At 41.1% G+C, this 22,695-nt stretch overlaps 1 protein-coding gene across 6 annotated transcripts in view; it reads right to left on the bottom strand.

Moving 5' to 3' along the window:
• The window catches only part of LOC121904923 (vacuolar protein sorting-associated protein 13B-like), a 342,443-nt gene that overhangs the window by 122,542 nt on the left and 197,206 nt on the right, over positions 1-22,695 (bottom strand). For 3 of the 6 annotated variants that reach the window (XM_042422732.1, XM_042422728.1, XM_042422731.1), the window contains 4 exons: positions 21,987-22,128; positions 20,575-20,847; positions 20,152-20,308; positions 19,612-19,726 (listed from right to left, as the gene is read on the bottom strand). In XM_042422732.1, coding sequence (XP_042278666.1) covers positions 19,612-19,726; positions 20,152-20,308; positions 20,575-20,847; positions 21,987-22,128 — 687 coding nt within the window. Of the gene's footprint in view, positions 1-19,611; positions 19,727-20,151; positions 20,309-20,574; positions 20,848-21,986; positions 22,129-22,695 lie in introns of those variants that run through there. The other 3 variants (XM_042422729.1, XM_042422730.1, XM_042422733.1) reach the window with 3 other exon arrangements.

Raw genomic sequence — 22,695 nt, 5'->3', positions numbered from 1 at the left:
GATTTGATATGCTTCCTCCCTGCTCAGAAAATGGACATAATGCTGCTTTTATAAAACTTGTCAGGCAGAGTTTTAGCAGCGGGTCCCTGATGTAGAGGTGTGAAGGGAATGCCTCGTTGACTTCCTCAGACCTCAGATTGAAACCAGATTTGTGTCCCCACCAAGCAATTTCACAATGATGTAATCACACCGCCATTTTAATTTGAGAGGCCTTATCTTTAATTAATCGCTAAACACATGCGTGGAATAGATTATTCATAACTGGCTGCAGTAGGGAACATGGCAGGGGTAGCCAAGGATCTGGCTTGCACTCATATGCAGTCATTTTCATCAAGCTAAAGTAGACCAGGCACATACCTCAATGCTACTTTTACACTAATTAAAGGAAAATAATCCTTTCGCTAGAGGAAGATTCCAGATCTAAAGTCTCTCCCTGTTCTCTGGCAAGGCAGTCGGCGTACTTGCTGCTGTGATTGACAAAACCTGAAGTGAATCAAACCTCTTTTGAAACATAAAGAAGTCAGAATCACCCAGCACCAAAACCATTTATTCCAGCTGACGCAGTTTCAAGTAGATAGACGATAATTGATGATACAGCGAGAGCAATGCTGTACAGCTGCACCTCACATGTTGTGTTAGACATGCCTTCCAGACTGTCAGAAAATACAAGGACTAGTGGAGCATACTCCTCTTATCATCCCCAAATCTTGTAACTTACAACTGTTGAGCAGAAATACAATGGAGTTTTCAAGTCCATTACACACTACACATTGTCCAGACATGGACTATGGCAAAATTGTAACTTTGCACTATTCATTAATACATAAACTCACAGGCACATGCAATATACATTCACTGTATGATATGAGTCTCAAACCAAGATGGTTACAGTCTTCTGAACATTCTTTGTGATTTACTTCTGCACATAAATTGTTCAATCCGTGCTCTGGCAAGGAGGGTGTTTTATGGAGCTGTAAAATTAGGCCCACTTTATGGATCCAACAGCATGAGCCACTACTGTTTTTTCCACTTGATATTGATTAAAGGGGACCTATTATGCTCATTTCCAGCTCTATATTTTTATTCTGGTACTCCACTAGAGTAGCTTTGCATGATTCAGAGTTGAAAAAAACTCCTTATTTATCTTACACTGACCCTTTATGCAGCCCTTCAGTCCAGCCTCTGCATCTAGCAGTCTTAGTTCCTGTCTCTTTAAGGCCCCCCTCCTGATGAGCCTACTCTGTTTTGATTGGCCAGCTTTCTGGAGGTCTGCCGAGAGGCAGCTGTATCAGAGTTCCTGCTGATGCAAACTCAACATTTACTGCTTCACATTAAAAGCTTTTAAGTGACTAAATAAGGGGAGACTTTTATTGTGAAGAATTTACAGAAAATGAAACGTGGTCCTCATTGAATTAGCACAACTTCATTAGCAGCACTAAAAACCGGTCGACACAACAAGATATGGAGATACAGTGGAAACCGTTTACAGTGATCATGTCTCTCCAGGTCAAATAACTATAAGCGGATGATTATTATGACCAAATTATGCAGATTACCATCTAAGTGGCATTTGTATATTTATTACATGAATATAAACTAATGAAATTGGCAGCTTCGGTATTTACAGAATTTTATTGACTGTTTGAAAATACAGTACAGCTGTTTCAAATGGTTGTTTCGCTGCTATATCTTGTTGGCTTGTTTTAGACTATGTTTTTCATTGAGAGAAAATGACTATCTTTCTCCTGTCATGATTTCAGTGTGCACACAGCTCCAGCCTCAGGTAACCAGCTGGCAGCAGACGGGGGGTGTGTTTAGGTGAAAGTTGAACCAGAATCAACTTTTGGAGAAAAGTAACGCTGTGGTGGCCAATCACAGCTGGTGAACAGACTGATTAGAGCTGTAACTCTGTCATGAGGGAGGACAAAAACATCACTAGGAAGAGGGGAGGACATTTCTCCTCGTTTGATAACGTTACAAGTGAAGTTACGCTTTGATGTTGTCTTCCTGACTCATTTAAAAGAGATGAGAGAGAGAGAGAGAGAGAGAGAGAGAGAGAGAGAAGAGGTCTAGCGAGCTAGAGAGTGGATGAGGAGAGCGAGGAGTGGTAGTGAGAAAGCCAGTGATTGAGAGGAATAAGAGGCACGTCACAACGCCTGATAATGGTGCCGCAGCCGCTAATTGCATGTCATATGTGTATCATCGGAGTAAAATAGAATTACCGCAGATTTAAAATGTTTTTCCATATGTTTTCCTGTATGAAAAGACCTAAAATGAACACTGTAAACGGACTACTTGATTACTATAAGCAAATCATTCAAACAGCATTTGTTAGGAATGATTCTGTCCCGAGCTTTTTGATCCATATAAACGGTTGATCACTGTAACTGTGATCACTATAAGCGGTTTCCACTGTATTTGGAGCTCTTTGTTCAGCAGCTCAGTTAGAAATAATGCAGGGAGGAATAGTACAGGCAGAAACAGCCACAGTGATGATGATGTTTTATAAAGAGCTGCAGATGAAAGACACACCTCCAACAGGTACAGTAAACAACTTGTTTTACTTTGCCCTGCTGTGTAATGGAAAAACACTTGCAGCCTGCCAGCTCAACTTGAGTCATGGCTCAGCGTGACTACCCCCAAACAATGGAGAGATGCCATAATGTTAGCAGAGCAGAGCAGTGAACTCGTGCATTGTGCATGGAGCAGATGACCATATAAAGAAGTCTGTCACGAGCCGATGTCGGCTCGGGCTGAAAGTAGAAAAAAATGTTGGAAACTGAGCGTTCTGAGCAGTCTGAAGCCGGTGCTTTTTGCTCACAGGGATTACTTCTACATACGTTCATCTCAGTATTTGACACTCAAGCCACGTTTAAAATGAACATCCAACATTGTAACATTATATATATATGACTGAAAATAAGGAAAAGCATAATAGGTCCCCTTTAAGCGGTTCAGTATTGCCAAGCTGGTTCACATTAGTATACACATAACCTTATTGTGTGTATTTTTGAAGATGCTCATTTTTATCTGTGAAAATTAGGGTCTTTGGCAGAGAACTTTGAAGTTGATTACACATTGTTTACAGCAATTATTGAATTCTGACAAATGTTTAAAGCAACGAGATTACATATCAAGGCCTTATCCTTCTTCAGATAAAGAATGAAAATTTTCCTAAACAAAGTCAGGGAAATGATGGCCATATTTGATTAGGTTAACGTATGCTACAGGTTTAGCAGACAGGCTGAACAAACATGTAATCGGATAGCTAAAACAGTAGGTCTTTCTCGTTGACGTTTGCCTCGACCTTAAACAACATTTTGTTCTAATTCAAATTTCCTTCCAGCAAACAAAAGGCAGAGTGAAACAAAATACAACGACTTGCTGCTGGAAGCTCCCACATAATGGAATTAAAAACTTATGTCTAAATCACAAGCTTTAAGGAGAGACAGGTCGGACTTTGAGAATATGAAAGCAGCTTAGAAAACCTCTGGTGCTGCCCAAGACTACAAGAGACTACAACCGCTTTCTCATGAGATAGTGTCCAAATACTTTTATGTCAGCAAGGAAAAACAGCATAAAATAATTACAATAATCTGGGGCACACATGCTTCCTACATCAGCTAATTCTTCCTCCTCTGTGAATGACTGCGGAGCCAGTGTTTATAATTCTGAAGCGGATCTCGCATTCATCCAAACCGCTGAGTGTATTTATACAAAGTGACATTTCTATATGGGAGATTTCCCCCCTTTTCCCCCCTCTAACTGAGGAAATCACATGGCGGGAGTCAACTCCTGTGCTTATCTAACTCCGCTGGTGATGCTGTTGATTTGGGGAGGGAGGAATGAAGAAAAGGTACAGAAACAGGACATGAGTTTAGAAAAGAGAAGGGGACATGAAAAGATTAGAAACAACAGAATGTGAATGTTTCACAAATGCATGTCAAGTAAAGGAAGGGAAGAAAATAGACTGGGATGTGAGCAACTTTGCTCTGATGATACAAACTGCATAGAATGGAGTATAAACTTGAGGAAAAAAATGTGCCGGAAGTTATCCAGTATCTGGGAAAACCTCTCCACACAGTGACTGTATATTCATATATACTTTCTTAAATTAAAATGATTGAAAAATATCATGTTAAAGCATAGTTCCACGTATAAGTCTATCATTCCTCCTAGTAAAAGAACATCAGGAAACACATCAACACAAATCACAGTCCATCATGGCTGTGACTGTTGTGACAAGTGATGTAGTCAAATAAGTTTACATGTCATCACACCACTATTCCACTGATTCATTTGCAAGTCAGATGATCCAACATCTGTGATTTAAGTGAGGTGAAAGTTCTGCTCACTTCCTGTGTAAACATATACTGTGAAATAACGGCTAAGAAAACGTCCAAAAAGATTACAGGTAATTAATACAAAAGTCACATGAGAAGAGATTGGTGTGATTAGAATACCCTCACCGTCTATCAGGTTGCTAAATATCAGGGATCTTTACCAGGCAGGAGCTGGAATAAAGGCTGTGTTCAATCAGCCTCATCTGGAGCCTGTCATACTGTACATGTGCAATGACAGTGCTCTCTAAGAACCAGTTGGAGCCTTGTTGTTTCTGTTTGTTTGGTGGCACTGCACCTTGTTCCAATAAGGAAGAAGAGACATGCTGAATGTGAGAACAACAAAAGGCAGAGAGAAGTTGAGAGAGACGTTAGTTACAGAAAGGGACAGAGGAAACAGGGTGCTGAGGGAGATACAGAATGAATATAAAGATTTCAATTAAAGTGATTAAGAAATGGTGTACAAAACAATAAAAAAAATACTCAGAGATAATGACAGAGAATGTAACAGAGAGGCACTTTTGTGTGGAAATTAATCAAAATAGATTCCTGTTGCAACACTTCACCTCTAATACCCTTCCCTCCATTACTCTTCTTTTATCGTCCTGTCTACACATCATCTTAACATAATTTCTTTACTGGGCTCCACAGCAATTTTATTCTCATCTTTTAGTATCCTCCTTCACTCTCTCCTCCCCTTCCTAATATCTTATTCTTTTTTCTTTCCCTCTCCTCTCTTGCCAGTCAGTGTTTTGGTACAGTGACTCCAGAACAGTGAGAAGGAAGTGGCCCCTGCGGGCCAGGCTCCTGACAAACCACAACTCTAAACAGGCAGTGCTGTGAAAATATGGCATTCAAATAACACAATGCCAAAACTTCTGACCACAATGCTGACATCCAAACAGCTGCAGGCACTGAGAACCTTTAATGGGAAAAAACAAAGAGAAAGAAATGGATACAAGAAAGGGACAAAATAATAAAGAAGTAGCAAGAGGGGGGTTAAAAATCAAAAACATGCACAAACTGAACTTCAGTAGTGTCTGCATTGAGCTGGAGACTGGACTGGTCCTTGGTTTTATTAGAACAAAATGAGAGATCAGAAAGACATGATGCTAACACGACAACCCCTTGAGCCTCTATGGAATGGAGTTTATTCCCACTGCTGCAGTCTTTAAAGCATTCATACAGAGGAGCATAACGCATTGCAAGAGGCTGCAGCATTGACTGTATATAAACATGGATGTCATGACAGCTCATCAAGAGTGAAGCCAAAACATCCCGATTACCCCCTGGTGGCTGGCTGCAGTATAGGTCACGAATCCTGCCCCCTCCGTGTTAGCGGAGGGGACAGGAGCCAAACTAAAAAAATCAAAGTGCACGTCAAATAAATTTTTCCTAAAGATGGTTTCTGTCCATTTAGGTAGTTCTTATCAACGCTGATGTTTGTCCAAGTGCTCATTTTCTGATAAGTTTGTTTTTAATTAGTTATTTGATAGTATAAAAAGAGGGTTTGACGTCATGATTGACAGCTGTGACGCGGCGAGATGGCTGTGGGGGTGTGTCCCGCGGGCCGCCATCCTGCCACCTGACTACTGCGCACACTCTGGCTCCAAATGGGATCACACAAGCAAGATGGCAGTTCCTAGAAAGGAGATATTTTGGCTTCACTTTTGCACAGTGGTAGGAGGTGGAGACACGTCGTCCACATTTATATACAGTCAATGGGCTGCAAGGAGAGAGTGAGCGAAGGATGGGGTAGGAAGGGAGGGAGGAAGGAAGAAAGGAAGGAAGGACAAGAACAGGGGAATGAGTAGTGCTTCTGTTGAGCAGAAAATCTGTTCAGAGAACATTCCAGGTGTAAAGAATTAGAGGAGATGGCACATCAAACGGGGCTGTACTCGGCCTCTTTCCTGTAGCCCTGGTGGCAGGAAATGCTCTACAGCATCCTGTGAGCTGACCAGAGAGAGACAGACGAGAGGGAGCAAAGAGGAGTCCAAATAAAGTGGGAGGTCGAGAACAGAGGAGGGCATATGTAGAAAATGTTCAACAACATCCTGCAGAGAAGAGGGAAAGTATGGGACAGAGAGGGTGGGGGGTATAGTAGGATACATGAAGACTGAACCATGTAGACTAATACAAAGCAGGCATGATATGAGAAGCTGAACTAGGCCTGTTTAAGCTGGATGGAGAGGAAGGGGAATTAATTAAGGACAGAAAAAAACATGAATTTACAGCAACGAGTACATTAGGTTAGGATATAAATTTGGGTGGGTTTAATTATATAAAACAACAATTCTCCGAGAACTAGTAAAAATATTACACCAAGGTGAAATTTTTCACATCTCAGCTCACTTTCATCTGTATTTCTACATTTAGCTTTTTGGAAAGGTAGGATCCCTCTGTGGTACTGTAAAAATAACTGATATGGTGTGTGTGAGATAATGATAGTATGTGTCTCTGTACAGAGTGTGCATGTCAGGTTGTGATGTGTGAGCCTCTTGTCTCCCTTTGCTGTGTGTCCAACATGTGCCTGTCAGCTGGATCTCTCCCCTCAGCCTTCAAACCAGCCTTCTCCCCCTTAAAAACTCTTATGTGGCTTTAAAATGCTAATAATATCAGTCCATTACCAGGCTACACATAATGTGAGGCCTTAAAAAAAAAAACTCCTTTCAAAGCGCTTCAAATGCCGTCTCAGTTGTTAGAAGGGGAGATGGAAAAATATCAAGGGGGAACAATGATGCTTTAAACACTGACTCCTCGTCATTACTGAGGAATGGAGGGAGGTCTTGCCAACAGTTGGACATTTCATTTCAGCATAAATATATGGAGCAAAGCATATTTGCTCAAGTTAATAATTTTTGCCCCGAATACATGCGTGTAACTAGAGCTGTGCATGCGTGCGATGATAAAGTGACAGGGGTGGGGTGCTGATTGGAGGGCTGTGGTGTGTGTGTGTGTGTGTGTGTGCGTGCGCCCGTGTGTGTGTGTGCATGTGTTTGTGTGTGTGGGGTAAGTTATGGAGAGAAGAAAGGGGACCACCACAGTAGAGTTGTCTACATGGTGGCTTCACATTTCTCTCTGTGGTTCTCTCAAACCTGCAGCTGAAGTAACATGAATGACACACACACACATACTGTACCCTGTAGTAAAGCTTCAACCTCACACTGCATGTACCTGCCATCCTGACAGTCTTGATCCCATGGATAAAATAAAGCTGTGGCGAGTGGGCTTGGACGGTATCAAGGTATTACGGTGTACCAGGGTGCTTAGAAATCCCGAAAGTTATGATTTTCAATACCGTCAATAATATAGGCGCTCCTCAGATATTGTGAACGATTATGTGTGTTCACAACATCTGATTTTCTTTTTGAATGGATAAAGTACTGGTGTAAAACTGACTCATACATGGAGTGTTGCATTATGGGTTGTTTGTAGCCTTAATGTTGCTAGGCTAGCGAGTGTCTTAAAGTCTGTTTTTGACTGCTTCCAAGAGCCTGGTAGGAGGGCGTGTGAGTATGTGACTATACTATGATGTAAGTTATAGTCAGAAAGTATTTTTCCAAAAAAAATGTTGGAAAAGGGGGTGTCATCTTATAATCAGGGTCATCTTACATTCGGCCGATACAGTATTTCAGAACCAATTATTTTATAACATGGTGAAATGTATGAAGATATGAAAAAATAGATTCCGCACAAGCCTAGTGGTGAGTTTAATAGGATCAACACTATTTATAGAATCACTTTCTCAGTGCCAAAGATGCAGGATGAGAGCACAACCATTACATCTTAAGAACACGGACACATCTTGGTCAGAGGGCCCCTTGTAGAGACAGTAACTAAACCTGTGCATCTATACATTCACAATAAGTCATCAGCTCCTTTAAGTGCAATAAATGAAGGATCTGCTGCAGTCTCCATTCAGTTCACTTATTTCATGCAGATATTCAAAATAGCACAACATAAAAAGTGCTGGGATCCACCTTAAATGTGTGTCCTTTACCAACATAAAAACCTATTGTATACACTTACAGAGGCTTTAAATCATGTCATACTACAGGTGCACTAATCTGGATGGTTAAAAAAGTGACTGCTTTAAGATCTTAAAGTCCTAACAAAGGATATTAAATGTTCACATATTGTATTTGTTTATTGAAGAAGAAATCGTGTTATGAAAGATGGTCTATAAATAGCAGAACAAGACCGAACATAGAGGGACAGAGAGGCTGTTCTAAAAGATATACTAGAGTTAAAAATATACATAAAATAAGCTATTATGGAGGAGGATGGAGTAAAAACAACTGGTAAAGACCAGGAGGAGGAAGACAGTTCTGAGCCCACTTTAGTGCCAGCTTCTGGTTCTTTCAAGTCTGGTTGGGCCTCCTGGGGTTGTAATGTGCCTCTTATTACACAAGCATTAGGCAATTATGCCACTGGCTTTTCATTGGTTTCCCAGAGCCACAGAAGAGCTTGTGGCTTCACACATGGACATGTGAAAGCATCTGCACATTCTTTCTTTCTTGAGGTTGACTTCCTTCTTTTCTTGAGGTGGGAAGGACACTACTGATCCCACACACACACACGCATACATGCACGCATACATGCACGCACGCATGAACACACACACGCACGCACACATGCATGCATGCATGCACGCACACTTACGGAAATACACACATGCTTCTTAACAGATGCATATACTGTATACAGAAACACAACTTTTCGGCTGATAAAATATTAAACAACACCACACAACCACATTATTTTGTATAATTAGGCAAAGAACTGAACTGTTGACAACTCTAACAGCGCTGCATTTTAACTACACACAAAACCTCACTGCTATAAGAGAAAAGTTGCTATGTGAACAACTTTCAAATTTATCATCTTAGGCCTTGCTTTAATACTGACATATGGCTCAGGTTCAGCTATTTTGATGTAAATCCTACGGAAAGAAACTAGACAAAGTGGAGACGCACTGACAATCAATACTGTACCACTGAATTCCCCTGATAGTCCACCTGGCCTCCGATATGCTGTGTGACGGGCCAAACAGAGTCTCCCTGTCAGTGCAATGACAGCTTCAAACCAACCACACAGGATGCCAGAACATCAACATGTCATGAGCAGTGAGAAAAGGAACAAAAACACAATAATGTGCAAGGCTGGGATATGACTACACACACAGACACATGCACAAAATATATGCACGTACAATTTCCCGTGCACATGCACACATGTCACACTTTGACAGGGTAACACCGGTAGAATGTATCGCATGCTGCAGTGGAGCACAGAGTTTCCTAGTTTATGGTGTGGGTGTATTCTTAGAACCCTTATATCCTGCTTCAGGATGAACCATTTACACTCACACACACACACACGCACACTCATTGAGGCTAGAGTCCTGTGGCCAAGCGGTCAACCCCTGGATCAGGCCCTTTTATGAGTGCAGGACAGCTGAGGGGTGATCCCTCTCACATCTGTCAGCATGCATCCCGACCTGACTGACAGCAGTATGCCAAAACATAAGAGCAGTTTCCGGGAAGCTCTCAAACAAGGTCTGTCACCTTGAGCGCCACCAAACAAAGAATGCAGAACTCCACACTGCATCCAAAAGCAACACGCAGACAGATGTTGAAGAAAAAAAAGAGGAAAAAATAAAGGGGAAGGGAATCCGTAGGTGTTTTAGCTGTGCTGTGAATGGGAATCACAAGTTGCTGTCAAAGAGCTGACAAAGAGGTCAGTATCCATGAGCTCATTCAGTGAGCTTGTGCAAGTTTAAGTGTAGAGGACATAAACAAAACTAAAAAGTCTATAAATGTGCTGGTGACCCTGGAAACCCTGTATAGAAAATGCAAATGTCTGAATGACGCTACATAAAAGGTTGAGATGTTAAATGAATTGAACATGAACATGAATTTGTTCAGCAACTGTCAAGGCAATTTATTACAGTTAGAGATATCATGTGTACAAAGTTGAAAATTTAACCTGAGGAGGTCATAAAAATCATCGGGATTCATTCTCTGAGGATCATGATTATCCACAGCTGACTTCATGGAAATCCAATCCAAGACTGGGGTATGGACGATGGATGTCCATAGCAAATTCCAAGCATATCAACCCAAAAGTTATTAAGATATTTCAGGCTGGACAAAAGTATTGGACCAGCAAATCCATTGACGAATGGACCGACATCGCCATCCCAACAGCCACTCAACTTTATGCCAAAAAAGAGAGGGAAAATAAGTTGTGGTTTACTTGTTTGATTCTCCTGTGGTGAGTCCTAATACCCCCTTCTTTCCCTCTTCTCCCCTTTCTCCGCACACTACATCGGAATCATACACATAAAATGGCCATAAAAATGTATAGCAGGGCCCAGGCTGGGGTTTTCTCCCTCCTAATCCCCCTAAACCTCTAACTGCAGGCCGAGGAATACAAGTGTTGTGGTGCAATCTTCTCACAGAGCAGAGGGCCTGAGAATAACATCACAGAGGCCACAGATATTTATGGAATGAACCACAGGCTGTACACAGAAGTCAGCAGACACCACAACACAGCACACAAGACGCTGTATACAGCTCCCTACTCATATACAGTACAAGACAGTGCTGGCTAAACACATAGTGAAGAGCTGTGGTCAAAAGCTTACAATGATGGATAAGTGGAATTAGAGGGACAGGAAGAGAGATGATAAAGACACATTAAGATATATAAGTATGAGTTATTCATATAACTATGAATCATTAATTTTATTTAGTACTCATATGAATTTTACTTGTAATAATCTGTTTGAGGGCCTGTAGTCGGACAGGAAGAGGGACGACTGGCGGTCAGTCTGGACAGCGTGGAGTACACCCTTAAGAAGACTGATAGCCTCATACTGAGCGGTTGGCTTGAGTGGATACAGCGGTCAGGTACTCTGGTTCACAGATCAAAGATCAAATCCACTAACATTCCTCTGGTTTCCTCTGTTCTGCTCTCGTAACATTAGCTCCGCAAAGACAAACCCACTCTTTCCTTCTCTCTTACAGCACTAAAAGCAAATGGCATTTTCTCCCTTTCCTGGAAATCAGCTTGCATGTCATGTGATACTGTATGTTTGCTGTATCATCTGGGATCACCCTGGTTCCCACAGAAACGAATGACAAATATCACTTTATCTAAAGAAAAAAAGGTGAAGGGTGGAAATAATCCACCTCAAAGCCACAGCAGTATTCAGTGGCTGAGTCTAAACTTCCTCTTCACATTATGACACGTTGTCTGAGGGCTGTTTCAACATGAGCCCTTCCGAACCCATTCCCAGTCTCATCTGTCGGCTCTGCGCAGGCGATCCTGTCTGATTCAAAACATAAATTGCAGGGCAAGATTTAATAAAAGGGGGTGTATGATTTACTCTGGGTAGCGGCTGTCCCCATTTTTAAAACAATTTGATGCTGCATTAATCCTGGCGTGTCAAGGCGATGTGAAATATGTCTTCTGCGTTTACCAGCACCAGGTGTTTCATTTGCTGGACTGACAAAAAACAATGTTTATTCTGGCTGACCCTCCAATCCTTGCTTATTTTATCTTCTTTCTCTAGAAGAGAGGGACAGCGTTAGTATACATCTAAAGTGAGAGAATTGAAGAGAGGGTTAAAATAAAGGGGGAGGAACTAACTAGTCTAAATGACTTACAGTTGACCAAGAAAGGTCCAGCTCTAATCATCTCAATAGGACGTCTGTTTCCTCCGCCTCCTAGGCCCAAATGGAACACAACAGGAATGAAGCCGGGGCCTCAGAATCCCTCAGAGCCATTCTTGTTGATGAGATCTTCTGCACTATTGGCAACTTTACCTCTGACTGCTGGGTGGGTCTGCTATAGAGCTCTTCTGTTGGCTGGCTCAGGTTCAACAAACCCTCATGGCTCAGTGCCATTTCCCTTTTTCTGCCCTAAAAGCTCAGATTGACTACTGAATTACATTATGATGATTGAACAGTTGACTTTAATGCACTGTAACTACACTGACTTTAATACAATCATGTAATATCAACAGGGTTTACTGTAAAAACATCTTTTTTTAAGTTGGGGTCATAAGAGAGGCACTAAGATACAGCAGTGACATCAATATACACGCATGAACTGAAAGATCAGAACAGCTAGTTAGCCAGAAAGGACCAATGCAATTAAAAAGATTTACGAAGTTGGTTTGGTTTTGCCCACAGTTCTATGTTAATGACACACTGGCATATTTTCACAAAAAGACAAATTTTAGAATAGCAAGAGTGTAGACTAGCAAATTAAAATCCTCTGATTATATTTTCAAAGTCTGAATGTGAAGACCAAAATAGATAAAGAGAACTTTGATTCAAATAGCTCATGTCTGGCTGGGCAATCCCCACACACACCACCTCTACCGTTCCAAAACGCTTCTCTGCACACTCAAAGCACTCTGTAGCAATGTACTACACCAGCAGGGAATCATTGAGAAGTTTTACAACATAACCTCTTTCAGCACTACTATTACAAAATTTATTTTTGGTTCATAAAAAATTTCCCTCACGAATGCTGCTCATCATTTAGGCCTCTCTGCAGTGGCAGCTTAAAAAATTCATACTAAATCAGAGTTATTTAATTCTCTTGATACGGATATTACAATCATTGTCATCATTGCCTCTGAAAGGAGTTTATCATTAAAACCTGCTCAGCAGCCCGGGCAGATTTTAAAGCAACTACTAAATCAGAGTATATAAGTGTAGGTCCTGGGTGTCACTGTGTGTGGCCCGAGCAGCTCTTCCCCTCCGCTGCGGCAGCACAGCAAAGCCGGCGCACTTTTTGCTGGTATAAACAAACGGGGAAATGGGGCACTTGGCAGCAGACTAAAGTGAGTGATGAGGCAAGTGTGCACTGAAGCATCTAATGAATCATTTGCTGGGAACACTGGGTTTTATGAGGAAAAGAAAGATGAGGAGGGAAGACAAGAAAAAGGGGGACCAGCTGAGAGCTTACAAAAAAAGAATGGCATTTCATATGAAACAAAAAGAAAATAAAAGAGTCGCAGCTGTCATACAGAGGCCTGTATGGATCATTCAGTGTACTGCCTGAATGTGAGGACAAGAGATTAGAATGCATAAAACTCACAGGGTCTCCTAATCCTACTACTAGCACAGCAGCAGCAGCAGTATGTGAACCCCGGTGACCGCTGGTGAATTTACTGAGGTGACTGGTGATGCTGTGACAGGTCTGCACCTTTGAACAGAGCTGATGTGCTGAGGGCCTATAAGCAGCTTTATTCCACACCTTGCCCTCACTCCTACTGCCTCAAACTAATAAAAAAGAGAAATACTACATGTGCTACTCCTACTGAATGAACAAACAGTGGAGTCTAGAAATCAGTGAAATCTATCTTTGCTAAAGGAGAGATCTGACGGCCTGTAAATGTAAAACTGCAATATTCAAAGTAGCTGATTGTTCATAGCAGCGAAACCAACAATCTATTACACACTGTTACTACACATTCACTCTATTGTTAAGTGGTTATTGTAATGAAGTTGTCTCTGTAAAAGGTCATAATTATTGATTACATGTTATAAAAGCTGTTTTTGAAATCTGCATCATTGAGTGTAATGTAATGACAGTTCCCACAAATAACCTACAAACTGACAGGTTTAATTGTACGCCAAGAGTAATTTGTGAGAAGATGGAAATGAGTTCATAAAATGTTCTAATGTGAAACAGACAGTTATTTAGATAAAAATCTCTTCAGGACGCTACAATGCAGGCTTTGATTTTTTCATCCTGTGTATAAACATTGTAAAAAATATGGGTCCATTTAGAAAACTACAATTGCTATCCCATAATTTTCTGAGCAGGTGAAATCATTTATTGTCAGGCGGTTGGAAAGAGTAACACACCCCTCTCGTTTTCTCCACCTCTCTGGGGACTTGTATCCCTTCATCCACACATCCGTGGCAAGGACGCTACTGGGGGAGAAGGGTGCATGTAACGTACTGCCAGGGAATTTTATTAGTAACAGGCAGGGCCCTGGCTTCGGCGGGATGTGTTTATCTGTGGAAGGGAGATCCCCATCACAGCCACTTATTAGGACATATATGTGGGCTAAACCAGGAAGCCGTTCAACAGCAATAAGGGGGTGGCTTACGGACCACAGTGTGCTGGGACTGAGACCAGTTTAACCAAGAGTGGAGAGATGGAGTAGGAAAAGCGAGACAAGAAGGAAATAACAAATAGAGATGGAGACACAGAGAGAAAACATTAGAAAAAAGTTATAGGGGGAACATGTGGGGCAAAAAGGACAGCAGAATGTGAGAAAGAGTGAGCTGTACTGGATGGAAGTATGAAAAAGAGCTATTTAGACATCTACATATACCGCAGCCAAAAAGGAAGAGCAGGAAAAAGTAAATGAAGGAGAGGAAACAACCACAAAGGGAGAAGCGTAAAAGGAACATTCAAAAAGAAAGTTAAGGGCAGAAAAGGAAGGAAGGAAGGAAGGAAGAGTGAGTAGGAAAGGGGAGAGGAATGAAAAGCGCTGCCAATAAAGAGAAGAGAAAGAATAAATAAACTATCCGGTTACAACTATCAGAAAATGTGAAAATGATACATTTTTAAATTATATTATCATTTATAATTATATAACGTATTATTTATGATTTTGAAGTTTTTTTCTAAATCGCAAACACTAAAAACAAAAACATGGGATGAGGAAAGAAAGTAGGGAGAAAAATAGGCATTAATGAAAAAAAATGCTACAGTACTTACTCTGGAAAATGAATAAGAAAGAGACACGAGATGAGGGAGTGAAATAGACAGAGTCCATTGATACAGCCACATCATGTTGACTTGGCTCTGCATCACTATTGACACAGCAGCCTTCTCTGCCGTTACCATAGAAACACAGGCATGTGCACTAATAAAAACAAAAAAACAAAAACCATATTTTGCGGCAGCACGGGATGCTCCCTCAGTCTCTCTCGGACAGACCATGAGGTAACCGAGTATGTGATGGAATCTAGAGCTGTGTCATCTAGGTGTGGGGATGTCGGGAAATGTGGGGGATATTTTGAGACATAAACACACACACACACACACACACACACACACACACACACACACACACACACGTAGAAACACGTGTAGAGACATGGATGCATAAGTCTGTTTGCATCCATGGGAGGGACAAACACAGACACACCTAAACTGGCTAACCTAACCTTTCCTTGTTAAACTTTCCAGAGACAATTCTGTCTGATATCAGGCGAGGCTTCCCTGTCAATCCAAACTCCTTCCATATTCTCACACCAAATACTGAGTCAGAAATTAATAGCTGAACTAGGCCACGTGTTGAGATGGTGTCATTTTAACTGGACTTAAGCCTTCAATCTGCTTCGAACTAAGTGATTTAAGAAAGTGTAAAAGCATCTGAAACCCCCGTTCTGTCAGCAAAATTGTAATTTTCTCGAATAGACGATCCAACAATCACACCGACCTTAAACAACAACTGTCCTGGTGTGTTGACGTGTAAGACTGGGCTGGATTTGAACTTCTCTCTCCAGCTCTCTTTTTTTCATTCTTCACAGAAAGTCTATAATCACTTTTATATTACATGATATGAACATTATTTATCACAAATATGTATATATTGAATTTTAAAATATTTAAAATATATAAAATTTTCATCTGCAAATTAACTAAGGCCAAAAATATCTGATCTAATTTCTGGTTATGTCCTGTCATTAAAGTTATTGGACTTGATAAGGATCAATATCCGGCCAGGATATTGGAAACTTAACAATCTATCATTTTAACCCTCACACAGAGATGTTTGAACATGTGTTTCTACATGTCACACAATGCCCTTAAAAAGGGGCATCTAATCTCTACAGGGTTTTTGTTAGAGTGGTCCCCAGTCACCCCAGCTCCATGGCCTACAAGAAGCTTTCAATTAAGTGTTCCATGAACAAAAAAAAAATTTCATTGGAAAACAAGAGAGTGAAAGAGAAGGAATGAGAGAAAATAGGAGTGGGGAGTAAAAGATCTGTGAGATTTTACAGAGGGCCCAAACCACAAGAAAGTCAGGGCTGAATGCATGCTGGACATTCCCCGGGCCGGCGCTCATGCACTTGGAAAAAGCCCGCTTTTTCAAGACAGGAAAATGATTTCAGCTGTGTAAATTGACAGTGGCCTTGTAGCTGAATATGGAGAGGGAGAAAGAGGGGAAGCCTTTAGCTCTGTGTCATAATTCCTGCTTAGTAAAGAAGCCGCTGGGGACCTACTCCTTTAGGGAAACAAAATTCAACATCACATGATCAAATGAAACAGTGTTAATTCTTACCAAATGAACGCGGTGGTGGATATCAACGTAGCTCTATAGTCTTACAGTCAAACAGGTTTATTTGAACTTCTTTGAAGAAGTCTGTCTACTCTAAATGATAAATACACACTGTTCCCTGAAAATGTTGAGGCTGAAAGGTAAGCTGGGGAGCTTTGAAGTGTGTCAGAAACAGTGTTAGTAGAACTGTATCAAGATATGCTCCGTCAGGATGTTTACATGTACTGGCTATTTTAGCCTTCAATCTTCTCTTCTCTCCCAGGGTGGCATTACAGTAAATCCTGGTTTGAGACATTGTGAAGCAATCATTTCATGTACAGTAGACAATAACAGCATAGCTGCTTAGATCAGTCATTCAATTATGACAACGGATGTAATTAGTGGTGGGCTTTAAACAGAAATGCAGCAAATGGCTACCGGGACTCACAGACATATTTCTTCCTATAGCCACAGTTGGTTATAGATTGTAAACACACATTGGTTTGCTTGATTACAGACTCTCACTTTGACTTTCTCTATAAGACTTTGGGGAGCACACACAGTAGAATTCTGCACAGATAAAGCACGCAACAGTGCTTGATAATGGTATGTAAACAAGTCCCTGATCTCAGGGTTATCAATCATGTGACTCAGAAGTGTGATCATCCTAAAGTGGAGGGCAGATGTGAACTGGAAAGGTGGTGAGAATAATGCATGGTTAGGACTGGAAGAATGAACACGGAGAATGGTTTGACATAATTCCTAGGTTTCTCTGCAGAGAGGGAAGTGGTGACTCTTGGCTTCTGTGTGCAGAGGTTAAGGGGTGATTGAATGTGGGTGTGTTTGTACACATGGCCATGCCTGCTGCTAGTGTTTGTGACAGTGTATGCATATGTGTATTTCTGTGTGTGCATGTGTACAATTTGTGGTTGTGTGCATTGCATTTGGGTGTGAAGGCATGACTGAGTGTAGGTAGGTTCATGTGTTTATGAGTATATGTGTGCCTTACTGTGTATATTGTATGCCTGTGTACGTGTGGAAGACTACATGGGTGCGTGTGTGTGTGTGTGTGTAAAGGCCAGGGTGGAGCTTTGTGAGAGGCCATCTATGTCTATGAGTAGATGTGGGCACCACAGCCACAGAGTCCTCTAACTACCAGAGGCAGAACATTACTGGCCAATATGAGGTGAAATTGCATGGCTGGTCTAACTGGTTTTTGGGGTGAAAGTCTGAGAAAAACTCCAGATTATTTTCCATGCCCACAAGATCATTATTTATCATTTGACATGATAACAACATGGCCAACATGTCAACAAAATAAATCTAGGCACAGTTTCCATGGAAACAGAGTAGTTTCATCCCATTAGCTGTACTAACTTGCACCAAAACAAACAGCAAACATCTCAACACAGTACACTGTGTGAAACTGGTGGGAATAAAAAAAATACCCCCACAAGTCCCTGCAAAACAGTAGCTATGGTTACTGATCAATACCATCCTTGCTCCAATACATCAAACAAGTAAATGAAAGACTGTGAGAGCGATAGCTGGGGTACTCTGGAAGAAATTTGGACAATGTTGGACAGAGTGCGGTATTTCTCTCCATCTTGCATTCATGGTTACAGATTGTCAGACATGCCCAAAGGCCTAGACCCCCTCTGCCTCCCTGCTCCATGCAATCCCCCTGCTTATGACACATCCACCAACTGAAGGCAGCAATGAAGGATAAAGTGGCCTCTCCTCTCCTTTTGTTGTCCACCTTCCTTTTTTTTCTTTTTCTCCACTTCATGTCTTGTGTCAGCTCACATCTCACTTGCAGCTGCACAAAGCATTAGGCACCACTTTTATCTCCCTCATTACATGTGTTTGCCAGCTCCATATCTGCCCATTCACACAAATGCTCACATACACACACACGCTGTGAGGCTGCGGTTTCGAGGCAGCTATGACACAATCCAGATTCTCTTAGCTGCCTATAGCAGGGAAATGTGTTTTGCGCGGAGCTATTTCCCTCAGAAGTCCAGATTTTTCCTGCCTAGCAGCTTTGATCCATATGGCACGGGGGGCTTGTGTCAACAGTCTTGTGTTTCAGCTGGAGGGCCCGGCGGACCCCCAAGGTGTCACTCATTGCTCTCTGTCATTGCTTGGGTAGATTAACCACTATGTGGCGCTGTCACTCGCTCTGCTCTAAAAAAAAAAAAAAAAAAACCTCCCACGAGGCAGCAAACATGTGCACCCAAGCAAAGACACATACACACACGCATGGACACACAAACAGACACCAGTAACACTTGCCTCACAACAGGTTTTATGGAGTGTGACTTGAGGTCAGACAAATTTGAGCGGCACCTTTAATGAACTGTGGTCAAGCTGCAGGTTTTGTAGTACCTGTGGTGTGTGCGTCTTCGAGACGGAATGTGATAAAGCTGTGAGGGTGTGATAACAGGACTGGTGTGAGAGACAATAGTTAACACTTGGAGCAGAGGGGAAAGGAGACTGTGAGGTAGAGTCAGTGATAAATGTCTTGCACATCATCTGAAGAAACTGAGAAACTGAGGATATACTGTACATACAGTATGCCAGCAAGTGCACACAGAAGAGACAGAAAAATAGCAAAGGTTTAAATGTAGACTGTCGTTTTTAAATCAGCCTGCCGTGCAAGCAAAGTAACTGAGAATTGGGAAGTTTAATTATTCTGCATGAATTTAAAAATGTATTAAATTGATAAATGGTGTTAATATGCATCTGATTATACTGCATTTTTCTTTATCACATTTGAAAAAAAATTGGCTTTTATGAATTATCGTAAGACATTCTGTAAATATCTCACTAAAACCGAGTCATAAATGGTGAACTTTAAAATGGCTTTTATATGGAAAACAGTAAATATCAATTTTCCTGTCTAACATGTAAACCCATTATATCAATTTTACAAGGAGGCTGTAGCGAGAAGAAAGTTTGTCTTACTGGTAGATGTCTTTTCGCAGCACGGTACGGGTCAGGGGATTATCAGCTTGAGGAGCCATGCTGAGGGAACCCAGCTTTAGGACTAGGGTGTCTTCTTTTTTCACATGGGGATCTGCTGACACACACACACACACAATTCAAATACATTGAATAGAGGGACACACACACAGACACGCTCACACGCACACAGACACGCACACACACACACACAAACAGCCTTATAGAGCTTTTTTTTTTAGTACAGTTTTACCACTATTAGTCATTACAACAAGCAGACAAAACAATGATTTTATGATCTGTAGGAGTGTATATAACTGTGGTTGGTTCTTCAGAACCTCAGTTATTTCTCTTAGCAAATGTCTCTGCATACTAATGTGGTGGCTCTGCTATGTCTGGTCGGCCATGACAAGGGCTTTCATAAAGGCCCACAGACTTGAAGAATCCAAAACATATCCCGTGACATAATACTGTCCCATTGTCGTAAAGTTTTCCATGTGTGTACACAAGTGCGCGTTCAAAAGAGTTGAGGAGTTCTCTAACCTGATGCTGTATGTTTGTCTTGTGTTCCAGGGCAGAAGACTCTGATCACACTGGTGTTGATGTAAATGAGAGGCAAACACCGAGACGTCAGCGTGTGGCTTCTCATTGGCTGGCCTGCTGACTTCCCACGCTCTCTGTAGCGTCTTGGTACTGTTGCCTGAAAATACATCGAGCCAGAATGTTACAATGAAGATCACATAAAAGTACAAATAATATATATTTGTTGTTGTTTGTTTTCATGGCAGATTCAAAATTGCAGCAACAACAGAAAAATCCTCACCAGAGAGTAGCGTACCAAACCGCATTAAAAATGAGAGAGTTTATGTGAAGGTTTTCGGTTGTTTTGTTGTTGAACATGTGGCTCAAATCTTGACATACAACACTGGTATTACAGACTGACAGACGCTCGGTTTTTCTTCCTACCTGAAACACTCCTGCAACAGTGGCCAGTAAGGGACAGGACAGCAGCACATCAAAGGGCTGGGCTGTCAGCAGGATTTCTCTCAGGTACTGAGGTGAACTGTCAGCTAGAGGATCAGTGGTCACCCGCTGACTGGCAGTAGTAGCACTGCTGCGTGATGGCCTTTCAGGCCGGGTGGTGAGTTTGTGACGGACATTTTTGGTGACAGCCTGCGTGTAGGTGATGGACAAGAAGCCATGCTGCTGGTGAGAGCCCTCCAGGACCTTGGCTGCCGTCTGGCCAGTGGTGAGACAGAACAAATCATAATGACGATAGGAACCATCATCACGCAGAGCAATCCCAGACAAAAACTTTGCTCAGTGTTATTTATCTTGGCCTGATTTCTTGGATGAAGGTTAAGCCTGGTTAAAAATAACATAACTCAAGCTTTCACAATATAAATACCTTTTGGGGTAAATTAAATTTTTTCTTAAAAAGAAATTGGGCAAGATTTACTGACATGTATATGATTGAATTTTAAAATTGATTTATTCAATACGGATCATTTTAGAAAAGCTATTTTCCCAAAATTGAACAATGCTTCTTTTAAAATTGCCCAAACATTCGAGATCTAAATTTTATGAGTTTGGGACATAAGGTTTATACTGACCACTTGCTTTTCAGAACAAGACTTAATTTCTGCCAAGAAAAACAGCCCTCTCTATTGCCATACACAACTCTAAAAGAGCCAGCCAAGCTGAAGCTACCAGCAAAAAAGGGTTCTAAAGCAAATTTTCTTATTTTCTGTGCAGTAATTTAGATTGGAGTTGCAATTCAAGCCCCTTTATGAGATGCATAAATTTTATCTATCTATATTCTTCTGGGGTTGAATTAAAAAGCATATTTCTGTTTTTTCAGAAAAGCCAGATTTCCAATCTAATCACTGATTTACAAAGTAAAGTGAGAATCACTCAAATATTAATTAAATAAAAGAAAATAATCTCCAAATGCTGCATGATTAAAAGAAAGGCAGATCTGTTCAAAAATTAAGGTAGTCTGCAAAAACACCCAGCAACAGTGGACTAAACAGCTCTTCATAATTAGCGTATAAGCATAAAGTCATGTGCCCATTTGGGAAGGGTTCTGCAATAATTATAAATAAATACATTTTAAAAAACTCAAATTTAGAGTACATTCCTCAGAGACAAAGTGTGTATTTTCCTTTAGAGCATTATGTGAATAATTTTATTAATTTGTGATTGTTGCTTTGATTACAGTTTAGTGGTGAACATTTTCAAAGCAACAGTAAAAGTGTTAAGGACCAAATCAAAGCACCAGCCTCTTAAACATCTCTGAGGAGCACACAGAACTTTTAAGCCACTGTTGATGGAGGTTAAGCAGAACCTACTACAAAGAAGAAGAGCTGTATTCTTACAGGAGGGAAAAAGCCAGAGAAGTGGCTGAAAGAGTCTTGCTTGCTGACGGGTCGAACCAACACAGTGCGTCTGTTCAGCTTGTCAGTGCAAGACAGGACCACTCCTCCACAGCTGCCCGAGCTCCGAATACCCTCCTCCATACTGGAGGTGAGGAGAGGGAAGGAGGAGAGAGAGAGAGAGAGGGAGAAAGTAGACACAGAAAGGGATAGAGAAGGAAAGAAGTCCCGAAGAGGGGCAGAGAAGGTAAGTACATGTATTCAGACAGAAAAAAGTAATCAGAAAAAGAGAAAAGGAAAAAATAGATAGAGGATAGAAAAGTATTTAAAAATTTTGGAAAAATTAAATTCAGAGTATATTGATTAAAACCAAAGGGATGTTGCACCAGCTTGAACCAGCTGAAATATTGTGGAATGGTCTTATACTTTCTCAGCAATAACACTTATGTAACTGTTTAGTTCTGAGATGAGTAGTAATTTGAGTGGAAAAAGTCGAATTTAAAGGTATTTGAAATCCAGGACTTCTACACAAGATAAATATTGAGAAACAATTTTTTCAAATTATTAAGTATGCAGTCCTCATTGTTTAAATAGACTGATTTAATAATGTAAACTCTGCCCTCTGCGACACATATGCAGGAATCCTTACTGTAAATGTGTCTTTGGCACAAGTATAAGACCATCCCCAGGATAAGATTTAATCAACATGAGA

The sequence above is a fragment of the Thunnus maccoyii genome, chromosome 10 (genome assembly GCF_910596095.1).
Source record: "Thunnus maccoyii chromosome 10, fThuMac1.1, whole genome shotgun sequence".
Taxonomy (NCBI): domain Eukaryota; kingdom Metazoa; phylum Chordata; class Actinopteri; order Scombriformes; family Scombridae; genus Thunnus; species Thunnus maccoyii.
Note: the sequence above shows the minus strand (reverse complement) of the source record. Positions and strands in the feature narration are given on the sequence as shown.